Genomic DNA, 24,637 nt, shown 5'->3' on the forward strand with positions numbered 1-24,637 from the left:
CCAAATGATTCATGAATAAACTTGCATTAAATTCAGACCAATCGATGTCACCAATAGCGGCAATTGATAGACATGAGCGGACTCCTTACGTTTCAGCCGCTACCATTGTCCGTCCATTTCATACGCGCCAGCAGTTTAAATCCACGATATCACTAGCAACACCATTTTAAAAATACGCATGCAATTTCGCCTCTATCATGGAGACAGTGGATCCATCCTTCCTGAACAACATACCATTGGGGTATGCCCACTCGGAGTTACTAATAGGGCCGATGATAGGCGTAAAACGAACTCTTTATGTTTCGGCCGCCAGTATCCTTCGTCCATTTCAAACGTGTCAGTATAGTTTCCATCGGTGCAACAACTAGTGGACATCATTCTAAAGCTGTTTAAACGGCATCTGAAATATTCTAGCCCCGGTTAGCTTTTCACGGGCAGCACCGCGGCCTGTTGGGCACATAGCCAGAGCGTGCGTTAAAGCCTATGCAATACCCACACGCCTTCGAGTGTGAAGCACAATGTGCAGGCGGCTAAATGCATATACCATGACAGGTATGCTTACCTGAAAAATCAAGTACAACGATCATATATGACACGCGGAAAAGCGGTACGCATCCCAGCAAGCATAATAAAGCATAAGGAGAGTTACCATTAGGGCCGGTGATAGGCTTAATGCACAGCTCTTTACGTTTCGGCCGCGAGCACGGTCTGTCCATATCAAACGCTGCAGTTTAGTTTTTACCGGTGCGATCACAACCGAAAACCCATTTTGTTTAATAGGGTAATTGAAATATTCCATCATTAGCAGGTCGTGCTCGGGGAGCACCACGACCTACTGGGTACATTGCAATAACATGCGCTAAAGCCGACGCAATATGCAACCGTGTGCGAGACTGAAACAAGCTGTGTATGCGTCTATGTAAAGATACCATGAGACATGTGCTGACGTGAAATTCGAGCATCGTGGTCAGGGCAATAACAACATTCTAGCCTCGGCCGATTATTGCCGGGAGCGCCACGGCTTATAAAACACGAAACGGCAGCGTGTATTTGGGCCGGTGCAGCACCTAACCGCACGCGAGCCGGCGACAATGTGTGTATGCACCTTTATGCATATACCATGAAACGGCATTTCACTGTGCGTCACGGTGAGTCCCTGGCCGACGCAGTAGGCCGCTAGTTGACCCAGTCAATGTAAATCGCAGGCGCCAGTCATGTCCCTATTTTTAAAATGGATCCCAGAGGCCAGGCCACGTTAGTGGCATTATGTTCAGGAACCATTTGGAACACCTTGCAGTAGTTTCCAAATGCAGCAAAGCCATTTCACGCAGTTCAATTGGAGATTTCAAAGCAGACGGCCGTAAGGTAAGTTGAGGAGTTTGGCAGCAAAAGTGATAAAAGGTCTGCCGCTGGCACCCGTAACATGCACGGAGGGACGTTTCAGGGAGGGAGGGCGCCCCTAGTCATATTGTTGGCGATTCTTCCCATCAAATTCGATAAGTTTAATGTTCTACATTCTCAGAAGGTGGGGATGCCGATGAACTCGAGCCTTCCTCGGCATAGGAGCCATACGCACATTTCCATAGGATATTCCTCTGCTTCCCCATGTGCAACCATTGTCCTTCATTTGTCAAATAAACGCGCTTCGTGGGAGGTATATGGCTATAGCTGCAAAATAGCAATTGTTCATGCTCGCGGGCGATTAGGTTACTGTGTCGGCCTTAATGTACGCTGTGTATATGTGCCACACAGTTCGTGGTGGTGTGCAGTGGTAAACTGCCGAGGATTACCCATTTTAATTGCTTTTAAACACTTCTAAAAAGGCATCCGCCGATGATTGCACCGATGGAAAATGTACTGACATCTGAAATGATCAGATAATGCTGGCGGCCGCAATGTAAAGAGTCCGCTTATGCCCATGAGCAACTCTGTTGGTAATTCGGAATTGGCTTACTCGAAAAACATCTTGTTCAGGAATGATGACATTCTTTTCCACGAGATGAGGGAAAATATGTGCACATTTTTAAAATGGTGCTGCTAGTGGTTGCATCGATTTAAACTATATTGACACGTTTGAAATGGGTGGATAAGGCTGACGGCCGAAAGGTAAAAAGTGTGATTATGTCCACCATTGACCATATTATTGACTCGAGGTGGACTCGCCTAAAAAGCATTTTGTTCAGGAATAATTTAAAATATCCTGCAGTCGTTTCGATACGTAGCAAAGCAATATCACACATTGAAATTGGAGAGTTCATAGGAGACGGCCGGAGGGTAAATTGAAGAGTTGGGGTGCGGATGTAATACAAGACCTGGCGTTGGCATCTGAAACATAGACGGACGAACGTCTCAGAAAGCGAGGGAGCTCATAGTCATATTGTAGTCGATTCTTCCCATCCATTGCCGTAACGCTAATACTCTCCATACGTTCTCAGAAATTGTCTAATGGTGAGGGTGTCATAACACTCACGGAACCCATGTTTCAAGTCTAGGAGAAACCATTGCCATATCAATCGTGTCAAAATGATGTCCAGCAGTGACTGCACCGATGGAAACTGCCTTGGAATGTTTGTTAGAGACAGATAATGCCGGTGGCTGCAAACGTTGAGCCAGTTCATGCCTGCCTCCGGCCCCATTGGCAACTCAGCGTGGACATAGCTAAATGTGGTTTTTCATGGATCACTCGGACCTTCTTGTAGAAGTTTCTTCAGGAAGCCTGCTGGGAAAGGTGGCTTTCCGCCGTTATCAGGTTCCCTAGTGATAGGAAACGAAGACCATAACTCGTATCACGTGACGCCATGAGCAGCAGATAAAACGCGGCTAATTTTTTTACTTCATTTTTTTTCAAGTGTCATTACCATAATAACGTAAACCACGAGCACGTAGGTACATACACGAGCCAGAGCTGAATCAGATATTTGATTTTCCAGCCTGCATTAGTCGTGAGACAAATGATTCAACACAAGCATTGGGTCTGAACTGAGTCGAATTAAACTTTGGCACTAGACGTGTCCCATACCACGGCTGATCGACTGGACGTGCCCGACAACACGGCTGAACAAGTCCGACCCTGGTGCTAGACGTATCCGATACCACGGCTGGTCACGACTGGACGCGTCTGAAAACACGGCTGAACAAGTCCGACCCTGGCGCTAGACGTGTCCCATACCACGGCTGATCACGACTAGACGCGTCTGACAACGTGGCTAGACACGTCCGACCCTGGCGCTATACGTGTCCCATACCACGGCTGGTCACGACTGGAAAATCTCGGACGGATCTAGATAATTATTTCAACGTGAGGGTCGATGTCGAGTGTTTGCAATGATTTTCATTGTTTTTCAACTGGAATTATAAAAAAAACACATGGAATCGACTTTCATCAAATTCTTACCCAGTCGGTAAAACAGTGTTTTCCTTATCGGCATGGCTTATTTTCATGATTTCAACGTCTGCACACGTCATGCGGCAGCAGTTGTCCCGAAATTTTCATTGACTCAACCGTACCTTGTACCTCAAAACCGGCACCGGCCCGTACTTGTTGTTTAGAAACAATAAGACAAGGACAGAGCATGTTTCCAAAAACTCACACACAATGATAAAACGTCATCAGTCAGAATGATACTTCAGTTCACCAGCTTCTAGATGAGATGGCAGTGCAGATTAACCGGATCACCGTCCTGAACATGGTGACAGAAGTGATGTAAAAACGAATCTTGCGACAACAATGGAACAGATCACAAATGTGAAATAAAGACGCTCTCTGTTGCACCACGAGTTTCATACCGACAACAAAAAATTACGTCGGAAGGCAACCAAAAACCGCAAAAGAAATATGTGCGCGGCCACACGATCCACGGAGGCGTTGAGTAAGCGAATCGATGGAGGCTACACACAGGTCCGACACAGGTCGACTTCATGAGATGATCATTTCGAGAGACTTTGCCTGGGGCACGCTCCCGTTTCACCTTACTCGTCCCTACCTTTACGTCGCTTCTCAGTATGGGACGAACGTACATGATAGTGACCGCGCCGATACTCGAAACGGCATCCGGCCTGACATGCAGCGGCTCAGACACGCACGGGCGCGGCGCCGGGTGAAACCGGAGCTGGATCCGGGGTCGGAGTCGGCGCTGGATCCGGAGCCAGAGTCGGTGCTGGATCCGGAGCTGGAGTCGGTGCTGGATCCGGAGCCGGAGTCGGTGCTGGATCCCGACCCGGAGCTGAAGCCGTAGCTGGAGCTGGAGCTGGAGCTGTAACTGGAGCTGGAGATGAAGCTGGGCTGGAGCCGGAGCCGGAACCGGAGCGTCATCAGGGCAGTTTAGGCGCGCACCGTCGCGGCGCTGGGTGAGGCTGGAGTTGGAGCCGGAGCTGGAGCCGGAGCTGGGGCCGAAGCCGGAGCCGGGGACGGCGGCGATCCGGGTCTCGGACGCTCCGCCTGCCGGTAGACACACAGCTCTGCCAGAGGTTACAGGGAGGGAACTCCGGGGCGCCAGGCCACCCACACGGCGTCGACAGAGCGTCACGCCACAGCCGCCCAGCTGAACAAGCCGCGTCAGAGGCCCGACAGGACACGGGGCCCTTCTGGAAAGCAATCGCAACGTGGACAATGTTCAAGGTATTGCAGTCGTGATATCCAGCCATGCGACACCATAAACATGATCTCAGATGTCCGGTGATCTGAAGAACAAATCAGCCCGCTGTGTTGGTGATTGCAGCTTCCTCATTTATCATACAATCACCAAACTACATTATACTTCCACTGACTAGTTTCGCACTCATTATATGTTGCTATATCTTGGTATCAGGCACTTACATATGACGTCCGTTTCACAACATGATCTAAGTGGCGGTTTCTTGGCAGAAAATGATGATATAATAGGTAAGAGAGTCATAACTGTAATGGCTTTGTAATCTTAGATAAGCTAACTTATGTGCACAAGGCTCAGGCTATTCTTCACGGCGAAGACGGTTACGAAAAACTGAATAAGGATCCGGTCCCTCAGGTAGAGGCTAAAATAAAAAGATCTCTGAAGAGCACAGTTAGCGGAAAACTTTCGGAAAAAAACATCAAAGATCTAACACACGGTAGTGCGCCTGTGTGCTATGGGCTGCTGAAAGATACTAAACCTGCAGTGCCCCTTACACCCGTGATACCTGCTTCCCAAGCGTCTGTGGCACAGCAAGCCTTTTCAAGGGCTTCCAATCATTCACAGGTAGGAGGGCTGCCAAAGGGCAGCATTTTCTTCCGTGTAGATGTTGTCAATTTATATGGCAATATACCAGTCAATGAGGCTATCGCTGCCGTGAAAGCTACGGTACACGAACATTTCCATGAAACTGATGCTTCCGGTTATCAAAAGAGTATATCTGCGATCTTTTAGAGCAATATCTTCAGGATTATGTTTTCTCGTTCGGGGATGACTACTATGGACACAAAGTGCGCGTGCGCCCCTCCTCTGGCGATAACATTTTTAGACCGATCTGAAACGAAGGCCCGGGCCGCCAGCCCATTGGAGTCAACTAACCTAGCTTTAAACATCGATGATTACGCTGGAGTATGGACGCACGGACAGCGTGCTCTCGGATAATTTTTAGAGTTCATGAACAATCAGCATCCCAATTTAGCCTTTACGATGGAACATACCGGGGACGGAAAGTAGACACATATTTGGATATATTAGTGTCGGTAGAAAGGAGTAGCAACCGCACAACGTTAGAAACGGAGTTCTTTATCAAGCCCACCAACTCTGGTACAATTCTGCACTGCCAATCTGCGCATCCAACTTCCATTAAGCACAATTCAATTCGAAGCATGTTCCATAGGGCTCTTAACAATGCAAGTAGTGAAAAGAAGGAAACAACATATACAAAGCATGGACTTTGCTGTTGGCCGAGGAATGTTCTCCACAACTTTTAGGTAGAACGTTGGCAGAGGTCAAAACATCCAGAGCACGTGGGGGGAGGGGGAGGGCGGGACGGGGACGAGGACAAGTCCTGTCGAGCGACAGATTCCTCACATTGCATTACATAGGTGAGCAGTTGCTTTGGAAAATCAAACATACCGTTCGGGAGTCAAAACTGCGCGTACGCATAACTTGGAAGAACGATACGCTTGAAAAGCCTCTGATGAAATATTCTATCTCGGATCCTTAGTTAGTGTCGGGGGACGATAGGTGTCATTTATGCAAGTCCGGGTTTCAATGGGTTTACACGCAAAACACGTGGTTTACGAAAACAAGTGTTAACTGTGTGAAATACAGCGGAGGGATATGACAGAGGAGGTCTATGTCAGGAAGTCCATGCGCCCTGTTCGTCTGAAATATCATGAACACCTGCGAGATACTAAAAACAAAACAGCGCATACGCCTTTCGGCGACCCTTTTTGACAAAAAAAAACGTAGACTGAAATCCAGGGAGGTATGGGCGCGTCATCCCTTTTAGAGCTCAAAGCCGGCTACAGAGCACAGGACCATCCACACAAGAAAATAAATGAATCTGTTCTTATAAGAAGTCAGCCACCAGACCTTAACGTACAACATCAAGGCCGATTATACGAATGTGATTAGTGCCTTAATGTACAATGTGCGCTACTTGAGAATCGTTTACATGTATGGGCGATGCCTGGCGCGTGATACGCGATACCTGTTTAACTGAAATCGTTTACATGCATAACTGATGCGAGATGCCTAATGCCAGTTTACTTAAAATTGTTGTCTTGAAATCGCTTGCTTGCATGAATGTTGTGTTATGCGTGATGCCTGGTAAGCTGAATTCGTTTGCGTCTACACGTAATTTTCGCGTATTTTAATTCTTCGATGCGTACTTTATAATAGAAATGGCCGGCAATTGCTCCCTGTTAAATCACCCCAATGTTAGTTATCTATATGAACTGTGGCTCGCTGTCGAAAAAAGAAAAATCGAGCACGGTCGGCATGCAATTTTGAATTTACTGCTGCTGTTTGTCTCGATAAGGGCATGTAGCTGAAATATAGCATCTATCTCTTCATTCTCCCGTTCATTCTACGCGGAATAAGGCTATTAATACTGTCTCATCTATATGCATGCTCCTCGCAACTGCACTTAGCAACTTGGGCATCGAGATTATTACAAAATCAAACACTTGTTTTGCAATGGCCACTACATCACCCCAGTCGGCAGCACGTGCCGGCTTCAAAACATGAGGCACGAGGCCCAGAATGTCCCAACGGCGTCCAAGGGTGGCCGACAAGCGGCGGCCGGCTATGGCGCCATCCACAGCTGGAGCCAGCGGCGTCGCCGGGCCGGACGCCCTGGAGCTGCGCTCTCACCTGGCGCGTCGTCAGCAGGCCGACGCCCATGGCCTTGCGCAGCGCGGCGGGCGCGGCCACCCGGCCGGGCGGCGCCCGCCGCACCAGCTCCGCCAGACTGCTCGCCACGTCGTCGGCTGTAACGAAACAACCAGCGCCGGTTGATGCGCGTGCGTGCCGGGAGGGGCGCGCGCTTCGTAAACGTGTCACGGGCGGCGTGCTGGGAAGATCGGAACGGCGTCCAGGTGGGCGCAAAATGAGGCACAACTATTGGCGCAACTTGAAGCAACAATCACCCAACAATCAGCAACACGTGCCTGTCATTGGTGCGCATGCCAGACATATGCAAAAGTCAAGTTGAACTTCCAGCAAATCTGTCAAATCTGACCGAGGCACAAATAGCCAGCCTTGGGACAGTTTTGGCGTCTGCCCGTAAACCCTCGGCAAGATGTGTACTGAATGGCATGCAGCCCGAACGGTGGACATTCGGCATTTAACCCGAGAGCAATAGAGACCCCCATTTGCATGGGTCAGTTCAAACCAATCGCCAAAGCCGCTGGGGGAAAATGATATACAATTCAGGGTAAATACAAACCTTCCAGCCCATTGTCATGTGTCATTCCAGCAGGGCCAAGCCATCTGGCATTCGCCATAAGCGCAGTATTTGCTGATTTCGGTTTTGCCTCGGTCATATCTATATCACTCAAAATGTGTCTAGGGGTTCGAGACATCCCAAATTATCCGCGCGTGCGTCACTGTAGCGGCAGATGCCTGATATGATGCACAAATGACGAACCCGTTTTCTTCTGCCGTACATCTCCCACCGGTCTCGCACGGAACCGTGTGTGCTCACCGAGTTGGACCTCGTGCTGGGAGGGCGGCAGCGGTGCCGCCTCGGGCGGCTGGCTCAGCCGCCGCACCTGGACGGCGTTCAGCGAGCTCAGCAACTCGGAGGTCTGGTCTAGGCGGTCCTGCGTGTCGCGGTGGCGCCGCTCCTCTGCCTCTGTCGACCCAGCCAGCGCCCAGGCGGTCAGCGGCGGCGGGCGGCGGGCGGCGGCCAGCGGCTCCGCGCAACACTCGCGCTAACCGACCACGCGAGCCGACACGGCCCCTCGAACGGGCGTGGAGACAGACAGGGCCTTCTCTTGAGAAAGGAAGCGACCAATGGTGGTGAGGAGGCCGTGCCGGCTCATGGGCTGGGTGCGAACTAGCTGCAAACAAACGGCAGGAAGGGGGACTGACCACTGAACCGGGATGCAGAGACCAGTTTTTATCAGCTCTACCTTAATATTGAGCTCGCAGCAGATACCGCGATGGCTAAAAGGTATCACACCAGTGCTCGGCTCCCCTTTCCAAGCCCCTCTAGTACAGCTAGTTCACTGGGATCACGACCGGTGCACACTCAGCCCACGATGGCCGTCTGGCGGCCCGCTCTTCCCTGCAGGCCGTCCGACTCACCGAACTGGTCCAGAAAGCCGACGTCGATTCCGAGGTCAGTGAGGGAGCGCAGGGCCGAGAAGTCGACGGCGGGGCGGCCGGCGCTGGCGGCGGCGGCCGGCTGCCCGAAGGCCTGGTCCTGCTCGGCCAGACGGCGGCGCTGCTCCGAGCGCCGGTGCTGGCCGTCCGTCAGCGCGTCCAGCAGGCTGTCCACCATCTCCACGGCCACGTCGCAGTCGTCGGCCGCCTGGCGCACGCTGCAGACCGACGCGAAGCAGTGTCGGACGCGCCGGCCGCGACGGAGTACGGTGGCGACGGCGAGCAACGGGCGGGAACCGACGCCGGGACAACAACGCGGCAGCCACACCACATCGGGCCGGTCTGGCTGGTTCGGTGTTCGGCTGAGCACGCAAGACTGAGACACGGCTCCCGCTGCCGCGCATTGCGGCACCAGCTAGGAGATGGGCGCTCACTGGAAACCATCGCGTACAGGCCTAAGGGCCGGAGCATGGCCGGATCTGAGGCGAACATGGAGCGTAGCCGATACGGTGGTGGCGGCTGCAGCTGTCCCACCGAGTCACCTGCGTGCCAGTTCTCCAGTCTGACCGCCCGTCGGTTACCTGTGCGCCAGCTGTCTGGTCTGACCGTCGCCGCACGCCTCGAACAGCAGCTCCGACTCGCTGTAGCTGATCGTGGCGAACGTCGAGTCGTAGTTGGGCGCGAACGAGCTGTACGCACCGTAGTACAACGGCTTCACTGCCGGACGCACAGCAGATTTCCAGTCAGTGTCAGCCGGGCCAAAAAGATCGCGGGGACTGTCGCTGCCTCTCAGAACCACCCACCGCTGGCTGGCAAGCGTGCCAGGAATGGACAGGTGCACCCACATCCTAGGGTAGGGCTTTACGACCTGCGTGAGACCTTTAGACGCAATCAGCAAGAGATACACAGACTATCACTTTGTCCGAATGGTAGCCGTGCCATTTTTATTGGAATGGTGTAACAAATGGCCCAGTTCCCCTGCACCTGTGACGACAGAAGTCGTCCCACTGCAACATGCACATGTGACGACAGAAATCGTCACACTGCAACATGCACATGTGACGACAGAAATCGTCACACTGCAACATGCACATGTGACGACAGAAATCGTCACACCGCAACATGCCCATGTGACGACAGAAATCGTCACACTGCAACATGCACATGTGACGACAGAAATCGTCACACCGCAACATGCACATGTGACGACAGAAATCGTCACACTGCAACATGCACATGTGACGACAGAAATCGTCACACTGCAACATGCACATGTGACGACAGAAATCGTCACACTGCAACATGCACATGTGACGACAGAAATCGTCACACCGCAACATGCACATGTGACGACAGAAATCGTCGCACTGCAACATGCACATTCCCAACGCACATTGCTGCGGAGCAAACCCTAGACGGGGCCGGCCAGCGCCAGCACCACAGTCCGCCACCGTTCCAGCGACCGGAGGCCGAGACTGGGGGGGGGGGGGGCAACTCCTCTGAGCGACGCGGAGCCGACTCACCGGGCTTAGCGACGTTGCGTTTGTCGTCTCTGTAGGGAGGTAGATGGGGCGCACCCTGCGGCAGGCGGCCGGCCAGTGCGCCGACCGTCAGCACACGCTCGGCGCGCTCTCCGCCCACTGGCGTCACGATCGCTAGCGATGTGGTGCCATCTATCCGCTGGCGCAGGAAACCCAGCTGCAAACAGCGACCACCAGGGCGCGTAAGGACGCATTTCAGCCGGCGCAAGACGAAGTTGCAGAATTCATGCAGTTTCTAGTGCACTGTCTTGGCATTTGGGCCATCGAAAAAATTGTGACGACACGCCACAGACGCGCCGCAGACGCCGGGTGCCGTCCCGACAAACACACAACGCAAACAGACACACGGACACGGGGCGGGCAAATGCCAAAATATTTTGGACCCTCAGACTCTCGGATTTTGGTCCACCATGCTCAATTCCACAGCGTCTTCACTCAAACTAACGGTCGTACCTTGGCGGATGCGGCGGCTGTGGCGGCGGCGGTGGCTGTGGCGGCGACGGCAGTCCCGGCTGTGGTGGCAGTCCCGGCTGTGCTGGCAGTCCCGGCTGCGGTGGCAGTCCCGGCTGTGCTGGCAGTCCCGGCTGCGGTGGCAGTGCCGGCTGTGGTGGCGATGACCGAGGCGGAAACAGTGGCGGGGGCGGCGGCGGAGGCAGTAACGTTGGCGGTGGCGGCGGTGACGGCGGTGGCGGCGGTGGCGACAGTGACGGCGGGGGCAGCGGCGGCCGAGAGCTGGCACACGGACTCGACGGCGGACGGCGGCGGCGGCCGCGTCTGCCTCTTCTCAGGCGGCTCCGGCGGCTCCGGAACTGTCCTGGCCGCTCTGGTGGCTCGAGCCGGCCCCCTACACGACATCGACCGTCATCATGAGATCCAGCCTGACCGGTGACGAGCTCAGGCTTTACCTGCTGCCTAGCGCGCCATTTAGGAACCCGTCCTCACATGTCGCACATGGCTTGGTCAGGCGAGAGCCTTCCATCACCGGGTGTGGAAGAAGTTGCGGAGCAAACTCAGACTCTGGGTGCACCCAGCATCCCAAACATTCGAAACATCAGAAAACTTGTTCTCGAAAAAGCTACCTGAATAACGTGGATTTGTTGTGGTGAAGCCTACCAAAATGACCAGTCTGCCACCCACGTGGATGCTACGCGGTTGCAGTGGCACCTGGTTGTCTGTCGGAGGCTATCACTTCCGAGCTATGAGCGGCTGATCCAGTCATGGAATATTCCTGAATATCGATGCGATTTATGAGGCCTGACTTAAGGTTGATGATAATTTATACACTTAAGCATAACACGCATCTGTAATGGAATGAGTTCAGGAATGGATTGTGCATGTGCTGGAGTGAATGCACATGTGAATCACACTATTGCATATGCGCATGTGTTAGTGTGAACTGGTGTGCTGTGGCGTTGAGTTGATTTGCAGGAATTACATCTGCCACTGGTTGATGTTCGCATGATACAATTATGATCTATTTTCAGTGCAACACAAGTTTTATAATGAGACACTGCTGCCGATGTACTTCGACGTGATGTGATGATGGGACGAGTAGATGTGAGCTGCATCCACACGTCTTTTAATTGGCGCTCTCCGTGTGGTAGCTCTGATCCCGCTGTGGAGCCACACAGCAGGCCGGGGGCACCTGAAGTTGGCTACACTTTACTGATAGGTGTTTTGATGGACGAAAGGCGCAGACCTTATTATAGCATACAGGGAGGAGGGGGGGGGGGAGGGACCACGCCTTAAGGCGATTCCACACCTCATGTGCTCGCGCAACTCAGTAACATAGGGTGATAATTAAAGTTGGGAATTCGAATTCTCAGGATATGAATACACTATAATTCGTAAGTTTGAAAACAAGGAATCGAATCTTGAAAGCAAGGACATTAGGAGTACAGTCACGAAAATCACAGTTGAATCCTGACAGACGTCATTTAAATATGCTAACAAATGCAGCGAAATCTTTTCGGTGCTCAAATCTACTTCAGATGAACTGGATGGACTGGATATAATACGTATATGCCACATCGGACTGCCTCGCCCGTCCTACGTGTTATTATATTGAACGCCGCGGAAGTGGGGGGGGGGGGGGGGGGGACGCCTTTGAGCGACTAAAAATCTACATAATCGGTTTAAAACTGGAAGCTACACGACGTCAAAGTTCCGATACCATGAGGTAAGATGCTCGATTGTTATAAAAACAATCCGAATCTTTAAGCCCAACCAGAATCTACCCACTTGGAACCCACTTGCCTTGGGCTATCAAATTGTAGCGAGTCGTCATCTTAACTGGTAACCAAGGACGCCAAATACAGCTACTGATCACCGCCCACAATCTCCTGTAGCTGACCGTTAGGTGCACCAGATCCCAATTTATCCACATCAAATCATCAGTTCGCCCTCTCGAAATTAGCGGGATTCCAGCCGGATCTTCCGCTTACGAGCTCAGCATTCTGCCAGTGAGCTGACCGAGGAGACCCCGCCACGAAGCCAGCCAGGAAGCCTCCCCGCCTTCAGAGGCCTTCGCCGCCAGCTCAACAGTAGTCTGCCTAACTAGAAATCAGAATAACCCGGTTCGAACGCTGGCAATGCCAGCACAAAAATCTGGGCGCGTACATAATCGCAAACGAGACACCATACATTCAGTCCCAAGACTCAGCAGAATTTGAAGAAGCCCGATAATTAACTGGCCAAAACGTTGGACGATGGTCCCAAGACTTAACTCATCCGCAATGCTTGAATTCGCGTTCACTCGGTTAAGTGGTCGCCTGGATCCAGCTCCCCACTGCAAAACGCCATCTAGAAGTATTAACCTGCGACGTCATAGAAAAGTGCGTCACAACAGGTTCTACGCCTTGGATTGCAATCGTTCAGTGTATCGTCAGTGTAATCGTACAGTGACGTCAGTGTATGGTGTAGCCACTTGTGAACCCATAGCCCATAGGTGTCGTCGTAGCCCACAGGTGCCGTCGTAGCTCACAGGTGCCGTCGTAGCCCACAGGTGCCGTCGTAGCCCACATGTCCCGTCGTCGCCCACAGGTCGCGACCTCAGGCAGGTACTTTGCCAATGAAAAGTTGTCCCCCAAGTTTCGCCCAAAACTCAACGACTTCGTCTCTGGATGGCCTTGCACGCCAACCGGTCAAAGCACCCGCGGCGCTGCTACCAACCCGAATCGCCAATCGGAGGACCCTGCGCTCACAGTCCTCAGGCACGATTGTATCCGTATACCATAATAGGAGCTGCCGTTTGTGAGGTGTGCGAGACCCACCCTGGCGTGACCTCGACCTTCAATGACCCCTACATCACCGCTGACAAATCTCAGACAAACTGGTTCATAACGTGACGTTTTGGGAGAGAGGAGCGGGTCTACTTCCAGGTCTGATGAGATGTAAACTTCAACTGAAATTCCCTTACACACCCGCAGCACAGCGATACTGTTCCTGATGCACCTTCAGCGCAACTGGATAAGACGCAGTACACGCGGGGCGTCGCAGGCGCCGTTTCTTCCCAATTTTCACAGCGTGGATTCATGCGGACGAGGTCCTGGGTGCCTGACATGGCTAAAGCCTTCAACTTCCAGGTCACACGTAAAAGGTTGGAAGCTCGGATACCCAACATAGCAATCTAATGTTCCTAATAGTTTCTAACAGAGACCAGACAGCACAGCATCTGTGGGAACTGAACGGGTGTCTCCTCCCGCGCTAGCGAAGGTCGAAAGCAATGTACAGAGCGCAAGAAGCTTTCGTGTAAACACTCATGCCTATGGCAAGCCGATATATATATATATATATATATATATATACATATATATATATATATATATATATATCTACATATATATATATACATATATATATATATATACATATATATATATATATATATATATATATATATATGTACATATAAACACTACAATGTCCAGCGACGTGTTTCGCTATCATACCTTCGGAATGATCTCAAGCCAGCTCCAGCATCTATCTTTTCTAAAACAAGGTGCGGCTGTTTCATTGCCAAAGCGCTGAAATAGACAAGAAGCGCCCATCTCACACGACAGCCAAAATCAAACCAAGCAAAGGGAAGGAGCGCTCCACCACACCAGGCCTATCAACATGCAGTAGGAGGTCAACGCGCCACGAATACAGGGCGACCAAGGGAGAAACACGGGCAGCAATGGCATCAGTAAATGCATAGCGTAATATGCAGCTCGCAGTGGAAGCATAATTACACTAATCACAGGAGAAGCAAACAAAGATGTCCGCCTGTCGTCGGGAGACACGCGGACAATGTAATCCCCACAGCCCGCATAGCATAACCTGTTTCGTGGGTTGAGCTCTGACTGGGTCTGGCTGGTGATGGTTGCGGTAGCGGCGTGGGACAGGCGCTGCACATTCACTGCCGAACCCAACCGGCCGCCTGCCCGCCGAACTGACCTGGCGACGCTGTCGGACGGATCGAAAGTGTCCATCGGCTCCGGCTCCGGCTCCGGCACCGGCACCTGCTCCGGCTCCGGTCTCGGGCGCCGCTCCGGCTGCCGCCGCCGCAGCTCCACCTGCGTCATCGTCGGCTCATCCACCGGCGCGCCCGACGGCTCATCGGCCCCCCGCATGGGATCAAGCTCAGCCTGCTTCGGCCCCGAAGGCCGCTGCAACGGCTCAGGCTTTTCCTGCTGCACCTGTTCGGGCTTTGCTTGCTGCGCTGGCTGGGCCGACTGAGGCTCGGGCCGCTGGGTCGGCTCCGGCTTGCAGTACTGCTCCCGCGCAGAGCCGGCCCGCGTGGTGCGGGTCCCCCGCACAGGCCCCGAGGAGCGACGCTCGTCGGCCGCCAGCCTCGGGCCCGGTTCGGCCGGCTCTGGCTCGGGCCGCTGCGCCGGCGCCGCGGGCTCGGCTGCTATCGGTCGCGCCTGGCGAACCCCGTCCGCGCGCCGCTGCTGGGCAGTGTCCGCCCGCCGTGGCTGGGCAGTGTCTGCCTGCTGGTGCTGGGCAGTGTCCGCCCGCTGCTTCTGGGCAGTGTCCGCCCGCCGCTGCTGGACCGTGTCCGCCTGCTCCTGCTCCTGCCGCGGCGTGTCTGGCTGCAGCGGCTGCCGCTGTTGCTGCTCTTGCGAAGTGTCCGGCTGCTGCTGCTGCTGCTGCTGCTGGAGAGTGTCCGGCTGCAGCTGGGTGTCCGGCTGCAGTTGGTGCTGCTGGTGCTGCTGGTCGCGGTCCAGCAGGTCTGCTTCCACGCCCAGCACGTCAGGAGGTAGATCAGCCATGTAGGGCAGCATGGAGCGCAGCGCGATCACCTTGTCCGAGCTCATCATCTGCCAAGGGCCCAGATAGCGAGGCGTGGCATGACGTCGCTCGGCCGAACAGACGCCAGGGTACAGGCGGGGGGGGGGGGGGGGGGGCAGAGTCAGAAGGGCCCACGCCCGTCCCAGCAGCGCAGTAGCCAGCCAATGGCACGAGCGTCTCGCAAATACGCAGATTACGACAAAAGACGAAAGGGTAGCTGGTCGACTTGATGCAGTCCAAAAAACAGCGATTTTGGTCCACAAATATCCACAAATATGTATCATCCCCATGTATCCACAAATAAGAGGCAATCAGAAAGTCACAAACACACAGTGTACGTAGAAATACATCACTACGTTCAACTGAACTTGCTCGCATGCGGTCTCCCTGTAAGTGCATTTTTTTAGAGAGAGCGACCATTTTTCCAAGGGCACCAGACCAGCACCACAGCGTTTAAACCCAGTTGCTTAGGCAAGGACACCGACCTTGGAGCCGATGTGCAGCAGTCGCTTGGCGGTGCGGTAGTAGATGGTGTCCATGCGGTTGTAGGTCATGGCGTTACAGCACATCAAACGAAAGTCCTCCTGCCGAGCACACCACAAAACATTAGCTTTAACGCCGACACTGTGGAGGAACACGCGCAGGGGCCTAACCAACCACACACACGCACCCCCCCCCCCCCATATATATATATATATATATATATATATATATATATATATATATATATATATATATATATATGCACTATCAGTAGCATGTTTTTTGCGTCAGGCCACGGTGATCTGATCCCAGCAGTGAGTGTTATGGCCACGTCGATGAAAACAAAACTCACGCAAAGGTAGGCAGTCACCCCTTGAAGTAATGAAAAAAGGTTCGGTACTGGATTCGAACATGACTCTCTCATGAGTTTGGCTAGCACAGTCCAAAACCGTCCGTGATTTGTGGGTTGTACATACGCCTACACCACGCAGCAGGCTTCATGGCTTTATCTGCTGATTGTCAACATCTGACGAGAATCCCTAAACACGACAAAAACTCAGGCGCAGCCTGGGTCTGTGGCCGGCAGCGCGCACTGGTCCGCACACATCGGCCCGTAGTCGAGCCAGCACGAATTATCATTTTCTGGTCAGTTCTAGTCAACCTGGTGTCGCTGTGACGTCAGGCAAGCGAGATACGGACCTGTTCCTAGTCCGTGTAAGATCCAGCCCTGTTCCTAGTCCGTGTTAGATGCGGACCTGCTCCTAGTCCGTGTTAAATATGGACCTGTTCCTAGTCCGTGTTAGACCCGGGCCCGCTCCTAGTCCGTGTTAGATGTGGACCTGCTCCTAGTCCGTTTTAAATATGGACCTGTTCCTAGTCCCTGTTAGACCCGGGCCCGCTCCTAGTCCGTGTTAGATGCGGACCTGCTCCTAGTCCGTTTTAAATATGGACCTGTTCCTAGTCCGTGTTACATCCGGGTACGCTCCTAGTCCGTGTTAAATCTGGACCTGCTTCCAGTCCGTGTTAGATCCGGGTCCGCTGATAATCCGTGTTAAATCTGGACCTGCTCCTAGTCCGTGTGAGATCCGGGCCCGCTCCTAGTCCGAATTCTTCAGTCCTTTCAAAGTTTGGAAGTGTTTTCTTTCCATGTCAATGGAAGGGAAAGGTGAAATCGAGGTGATAGTTGAATGTTGCAGGGAAAATCGTCCTGATCAGACATCATGCATGCAAACGGTCAACGATCTGCGCATCATCACTTTCGACAAAAAATTACGCAGCCCATTAACTGCAAGCTGTGAATGACCAGTGGCTGCAAAAAGTAGCTCCCAGCAAACGCGACGGCTGGGCCGGCCCACTCCAGTTACAAAGTGTACCATAACCATTCCCTCTGCAATCCAAAAACATCCCCTGCCCTCTTCGTGCGCAATATATCGACAACCAAGATTTTCATGAACAAGCTGCGAGAAATCTACAGCAAGCCACTTAAGATTTTCTTCAACAAGCAGCAACATTGCTTAAACGCTGTACTTAAGTCTTTTCCAGGCGTTTCCATGCCAGCTTTTCCGTCAAGCTTCGTCTTCGTCCAATATTCCAGTATGGCACAAATTTATATTTAAAGAAGAAACAACGCACGTCGCTGTGAACCCTTTAGTGCTCGGCAACTCTAGGTTGATAAGTGTTCGGATGAATATATCGTAAATATCCGATTCGTGTTTATAAATACCGTACCAATGGCACCAAAACGTCGCCAATCAATCTAACGTCCCATCAAGGTCTTTCTGTCATATTGTAAAATGACATTTGATGCGTAGAGACCGGTTCATCTCACTTGATGTACCAACACCGACCATTGGACTAACGAACGGTCGCCACTGTCCCGGCCTGAGCTGCGCCCGAGAGGGCAGCGGACTGACCTTGAAAGCGGCCAGGCCGGCGTAGTGCCCGGCCTCCACATTGGCGGCGATGGTGCTGAAGTCCATGGGCGTGTCGATGATACTCGAGTAGCCTGGCGCTACGTCATCAGTAACCGGCACACTGAAGAAGCCCCGCGTGTCCTTCTCGCGCAGGCCGCGCAGCAGGTGTTCGAGGAAGCGGCGCAGCGGCGGCCGCCCGGCGCCCTCTTCCTCCTGCTCCTGCTCCTGCTGCACCGGCGGCGGCGGCGCCTCCTCGTCAGCGTCCATGGCCAGCGGGGGAGCCGAGCCGGCCGGCTCCGGAGACGAGGCGGTGCCCTGGCTGGGCGCCTCGGTGCCCGAGCTCTGGTCCTCCATGCCGGCCGGCGACAGCTCCTCCTGCGGCCGCCGCTCCGCCTGGTGGCACCAAAGGGAGGTAGCCTCGCGCCCCACAGGTGGAGTCACGCGCGCGCGTACCTGGCGGACTAGAATGACTGCGCCTCATGGACATCTCGAATTATGGACATTAGTCCCTAGGTCCCTACGCGCCGACTGGCAAGAAATAACAAACAAACAAAAGGTATATCAGCCCACCTACTTAAGGCGACTTCCAAGGCCCCTGGGTGGTCACGCACACGGCAATTACGTAACCGAGGGCAGGAGAGGGGGGGGGGGGGCATGATGATCAGTGTGATGTTTTCAGCTGTTTATACCGTTATCAAATAGCCTGCGAACTACACAACACTGCTGCATGCCCCTTACATCAAAGTCAAACCCATGGACAACGCAACAAACACAAAAGTACAGAGCAATTGGAAAACGTCAGATGAACATGCCATTGTTCGGACTATTCAACACCTCCACACTACATCGAAGCAGCGGTAGGAGCACACACACCTTCTTGTGTTTGTGCTTTTCTTTCTCCTTCTTTTTCTTCTTTTTATGGCGGCGCTCCTTATGGTGCGTCTCGGCCTCGCTAATGGCCGCCATGCTGAGCCGGAGCGGCGCCACGGACGGTGGCGGTGTCTGAACGCGCGGGTCGCCGCCCTCGGGCACCGGCGAGCTGCCCACCTTCAGCACCAGCTTCAGGCTTGGTGGCCGAGACACGGGCACCTCTGTCGCACACACCGTCCCGGTCACTCAGCCGCGGAACATAAGCCTTTGTCGCACGCACCGTTCCAGCAAGCCCATGACGCGGGCACCTCTGTCACACACACAGTCACGGCCATACAGTCACGACACGAGCAACTCTGTCGCACACACAGTCACAATCATACAGCCACCACACGGGCCCCTCTGTCGCACACATAGTCACGATACGGTCATACAGTCGCGAAACGGGCCCCTCTGTCGCACACACAGTCACGGCACGGTCATACTGTCGCGACACGGGCACCTCTGTCACACACACAGTCACAGTCATACAGCCACGACACAACAATTCTGTCGCACACACCATTCTGAAGCGAGGCTGCGACATGGGCAGCTCTGTTGTACGCACAGTCCCGGCCACACAGATGGGACACAGAACCACTGTTGCCCACACAGTTCCAGTCACAAGGCTGCGGCAATGCAGTGTAAAATCATGCATATATGCATTTTTATGGTGTTGTACACCCTAGATGTGGGTAATCATATATTAGATGTGATAAAAGCATTGACAATGAGGCTACTTTAAGATGCAACTTAAACAACATTACAAGGTTTCCTTGCCTTATAAGAATAGCAAGGAAACCTTACCAAATAAAGGTAAGTTTGGTTTCACTTAGTTCTTTTCTGCTGCTTGTAATGGAGAGGCTGTGACATACTAGGCTGGAAGCAGAGACAAAGACTGATTTCTACTGTTCCTCTTATGTCCATTGTCCTCCCCCTACTAATCTAAACATTCCTGTGGCTTCTCCATCCTCCTCTACATTCCTCAAAGCTCACCTCAAACCTTCTCCAGCCTCCTTCAAAATGAAAGCTGGTTTTCCAGAAAAGTTTGGGTGAGACTTCAGTAGACATCAGTAACATGGTTTACTCACATGCTATGCTGGTTCTATTTGTTACCGCAAAACAAAAATGGTGGACATGTGCCTAGACTGGTGGAGGTAGATTAATTCTTAAGTTATTTTTACAGACATGTGCATACATCTGAATGCCCACATACACAGTGTCATGTCTAAAGATGCATAGATGTGTATTTTGTCTAGATGTGTTCTAATAAGCTTAGCAAAAAACTATTTTACATAATCATCCTCTTTAAGGCAAAATATACAATGAGTGATATAATGGATTCACTTACACCTCTACCATCAAGCTTTACAAATTACAATAGCAACAGTCAGAACGCTCCAGAGATGCAGCACACCCGATATAGATGTCATTACAACAGTACAATTTAACCCACAATTCCCCCCAAAAATGTCCTAACTAGGCATATTCTATGCTTCTAAGTAATCTAGGTATCATCTCAAATAACCAGAGCTGGAGTCACAATATATATCCAGTGGAAAAAAATAACACTCCTAACCAGAAGCCCAATTTTAGCCTTCAATCTTACCTTCATAACGTTCCCGCTTATCAGGCTTATGTTCTTTGTGCTTCTTCTCCTTTCCCATTCTGAGCCACTGACCTGGTACATGGACACTGGGTTATCATGAGTGGCTCATTAAGTAACCAGAAGCCAGTTTGCATATACAATTGACCTAATTTACGTCTGTTCATTGCTTAGTTCATTAAGACACGAAATCCCAAACCGTTAATTCAACCCGTTTCATAGCATCAATTCAACCTCAGCCCGGAATATTCAAGGCACATCGCGAAACGCCGGCGTAGGCCTCGCATCTCTTCAAACGGCCTGAATAAACTCAAGGTACTGCGAAAACCGTACAACACTGCCATAAGTAAATACACCAGGCGTTTACGAAACCTTCAGCACCTTTATTCAATTCGATGTGTGATAAAATGTTCAAAAATAGCGTTTCCCCATAGACTTGTCGCACTAACTCCGCTCGCGTATGCGTATTTATTTCGGTATATAAAAACACCACTGGTGGATAAAATCTACGGCAACGCTACCAGTTATGAGAGATTTCCCTCGCTTGCGCCCTTTCTTTCGCTGGGCTATGCAGAAAACCTTTAGTATTTGGTAGCTTTGCAGTGTATTTTTGCCACAAAGGGCGTTTTTTTTCAACTGGAATAAACACGCGTTCCGTTTTCACCACTTCTAATCGCTCTGTGGTTGTGTACATGAGTGGGGTGCCGGACGGTGGGCCCGACAAATATATGGTAATGGATCGAGGAAAGGCTCAGAGAGACATAGAGATAATGTACGGTACAATATGTCACTTGTTATTATATTTGGTGGTTGGAATGTTACACTGGTACGAGGATATTCTTTGTTTGAAAGCCTGAAGGTTAAGGAAACAGTTGCCTTGCAAGTGGGAGCGTGGTACATCATCCAGAATTTGCGAGATGAGGATTCAGGGCATTTTGAGTTGTTTCTATGCGCTTTCATAAACCCGGTGCTGGTTTTTTTAAAAAAAACTACTGGAGGGTTAGTATGCTTCAGTAAATTGATGCATTCTTCAGCCAACATGGGCTCCAATTACAGTGACTGATAAGGGGATAGTTTGAGAGCTGACCAATCTGTAAAAATATTATCTGTGTTGCCTCCATGCCATCTGTTCACTGAAATAGGTGCAGGTGTGAGACAAGCTGAGGGCTGAGAATGCTGGGAGTGGGGCAAATGGAGGGAGTACTTAATGTATTTTGCATGAAAAAAATGTTTCAGGGTGTTTGTGCAGCTTTGGATTACCCTTGCAACACCATAATTTTCTGATACAGTGGCTCTCTGCATGCTGAAGTAAGTGGGGGTCATGGAGCTTGCAGATGGCAAAAGTTTATGGGTTGCATGGCCTGAAGTCATTGCAGCAGTTTTGTGGCCTTGCCATGCTGCACAATATGCATCATTTGCATTGAGTGTCCTGTGTCCACAACATAAGTGGCTACCACAGTCCATGTGTATTTAGGTTCTGATCAGAGCAAAATGTCTTCAATAAAACACGTGCATTGTAGGGGATTTTGATGTTAATGAATTGATGATAATAATTTTTAAAGTCAATTCCACTCATAATTGGAGAACCTGGTCTTCACCCCCTCCCAACATATGCTTAGGCAGGTGCCTTCCCATTGGTAATACCTTTCCCCTGCTCTTTTCAATAACCACAACTTGCAAGTCAGTTTTATGTCTGGGGGACACTGTTCCAAGTTGTGGTGCTGTTAAAGGGAAAGTGATCCTCACTCATTTCTTGCCCCTGCTTAGGAAATGGGCCCACAGAGCTTAGACCAATATGGAGCCAACTGTTTGGTGTTGGTGATCTGTGGTCGAAATAGATAAATGCTATACATGCTATATAAATGCTTCCAGGGTCCTCAACCAATACATGAGACCCTTTAACTGACATTTGAGATCACAGCCTTGGGGGGGGGGTTCTTTACGTGACCTAGAATCATCCCTTAAAGCTCTTTAGCCTGCCAAGTGGGCCCTTAATCTTTGGTTTTGAGGCCCTTTGCCCCTCTTTTCGGACCTCCTCAAACAAAGTCCGTGATCGACGGGGGGCCACTAGCCGACACACGACCCCTGTAGTAGGTACTGTGGGCCCCTGATAGCACAGGGGCCCAATGATTGTTCCAGTGACCCGGACCAATGCAGGTCGTGGCTCCTGGCCTTGCTCCTGCTCGGGAAATGAGCCCCAGGGTTCAGACTGACAGGGAACCAACCGTTCGGTGCTCGTGGTCTCTGGCCGACCGAGACAACTGCATTGTCTCAGGGGTCCTCAAACGCTGCGAGAAAACCTCTGACTGATAGGTCGCAATGGTCACAATGGTCATAGGTCACTGATGGGGCGTGATTCTTTGCGCGACCTACTGCCAGTCCTTTGGGCCCCTGTGCCTTCCAACCGAGTGCTTGATCATCGGTCTCGCTTGGCCGTCCGGGCTCCTCTTCTGGCCTCATCGAATACTGCCCCTTGGTCGGCTTGGGGCCCCTTGCGACTACAGAACCCTCTGCTAGGCACTGTGGGCCCCTGACGCCTGTAAGGCACTGTGGACCCCTGATACAGGGGCCCCGACCAGTGTGAATTGTGGGCCCGGGCTTTGTAGTTGATGGGAAGTGGACCTCCAGCTCCATACCGACACGGAGCCGGCTGTGCGGTACTGGTGGTGCCTGACCGACATAAGGTTCATATCGACTCAGGAGATCCCCGATCGGCGCAAGGGGCCGTCTGACTGTCATTTGGGGACCCGTCCCCGCAAGTTGGCGCCCCTGAATAAGACGACCATCCCTCCTTGCTCTTAAGCCCTCCAATCGGGCCCTTGATCTTTGTCCGCGGTGGGCCCTACAGCCTCATCGGGCCTCCTAGAACTCTGCCTAGGGCCGGCTCGCACCCCTTGCCATCACAGGGTCCCCTTTAAGGTGCTGTGGAGCACTGCAGACTCTGGGGCCCCAACCAATGTAAATCGCTGGCTCCTGTTCTGTCCCTGCCTGTGGATGAGCCCCCAGGCCCATGCGGACGCGGAGCCGACCATGCTTATTGGTTGTGTCTGACCGGCATATGGAAGCTTACCAACCCAGGGGCCCTGAGCAGCCCGCAGGACCCTCCGGATGGCATTGAAGTGTCCGGCGGGCCGGGACCCCTGACTACAACTTCCGGCCGGCTTTCTGGGTCCTTCGGGTCCACAAATCGGTCCCGTAACTTAAGGTCGCGAGGAGCCCTTCGGGCCCCTCGGTATCTAAGCGGGGGACGTGCCCCTGTGCCCCCTGCTTGCGCCGTCATGTGTGAGCCCTGACCCCTACCATCCAATTGCGCAATTCCAGGTTAACAGTAGAATTTGGTGGTGAAAGTTTGACGTGCTGCCGTGCTTGGGAATTATTGATTGCCAACATTTAGTCACGGATCTATTTATGTCATGCATTTGGTAATGCACGTGCCCCGTGGGTACTGTGCGTGCACGCCTCTGGCAATTTGAGTTTTCACCTTTCCCTGAGAAATGCGTAATGTCAGTGATGATGTAGGCACGTAATAATTTATGCACCTCCCTGCCCGGTGTTAAATGAGGTGCTCTACATTTGTACCGGGTTTTGAACTAAAATAGCCATCTTGAGAACCATTCGGTGCAGCTCACAACTCTGCCCTTCTCTGACCTACACCTCTCTAGTATCTGAACTGCACTGTAAAGCAAAAAAAGGTACTGGTTTTCCTGCATGCTCGTGTGCTTTTCCGCGACTTGTCAGACAAACAGTTCCATTTCCGATCTGGTTTGAAAGCTTATGTGACTGTGAAGGTTCCAAGTCTGCGATCAAATGGGTACGTAGGCCAGGGTCCATGGACTGTTGAAAATATAATAGGGCTTTCACTGGATTGTTCATCCAGGTCAAGTGTGATCACAGCAAATGGCATGTTTCAAGCCATCTTATTTTGAGGCAATGACATGCGTGATGTCATTCATTTGCTGTTTGGTATGGCATTACCACCGTGGTGCAATGATCAGACAGTGGCTGAGAATTAAGAAACCCTTGCCCTCCCCCCTTAAATGCCCCAGATGTTATGTTGCTGAAGTTTTGTACTACTTTAAAATGATTCACAAAACTAATTTTTAGGGAACCTACTAAGGACGCAAAATGTCGTTCCTTTGTTGCAGA

General features: G+C 52.0%; 1 protein-coding gene across 1 annotated transcript; it reads right to left on the reverse strand.

Annotated features, from left to right (window-relative positions):
• Window positions 1–7,342: 7,342 nt before the first annotated feature.
• On the reverse strand, window positions 7,343–20,950 carry LOC119090108 (bromodomain-containing protein 7; the record flags this gene model as incomplete). The annotated part of the gene is made up of 14 exons (XM_037212902.1): window positions 20,873–20,950; window positions 20,495–20,566; window positions 18,850–19,067; window positions 17,977–18,369; window positions 16,066–16,164; window positions 15,413–15,609; window positions 14,900–15,139; window positions 10,760–10,877; window positions 10,289–10,463; window positions 9,347–9,482; window positions 8,748–8,983; window positions 8,143–8,292; window positions 7,378–7,426; window position 7,343 (listed from the first exon to the last, which is right to left on the reverse strand). Coding segments are annotated over exons 2-14 (2,070 nt in total), but the record flags the coding sequence as incomplete, so codon positions are not given.
• Window positions 20,951–24,637: the final 3,687 nt, after the last annotated feature.

This window comes from Pollicipes pollicipes, unplaced genomic scaffold (assembly GCF_011947565.3).
Source record: "Pollicipes pollicipes isolate AB1234 unplaced genomic scaffold, Ppol_2.1 Scaffold_3087;HRSCAF=3621_pilon_pilon_pilon, whole genome shotgun sequence".
Taxonomy (NCBI): domain Eukaryota; kingdom Metazoa; phylum Arthropoda; class Thecostraca; order Pollicipedomorpha; family Pollicipedidae; genus Pollicipes; species Pollicipes pollicipes.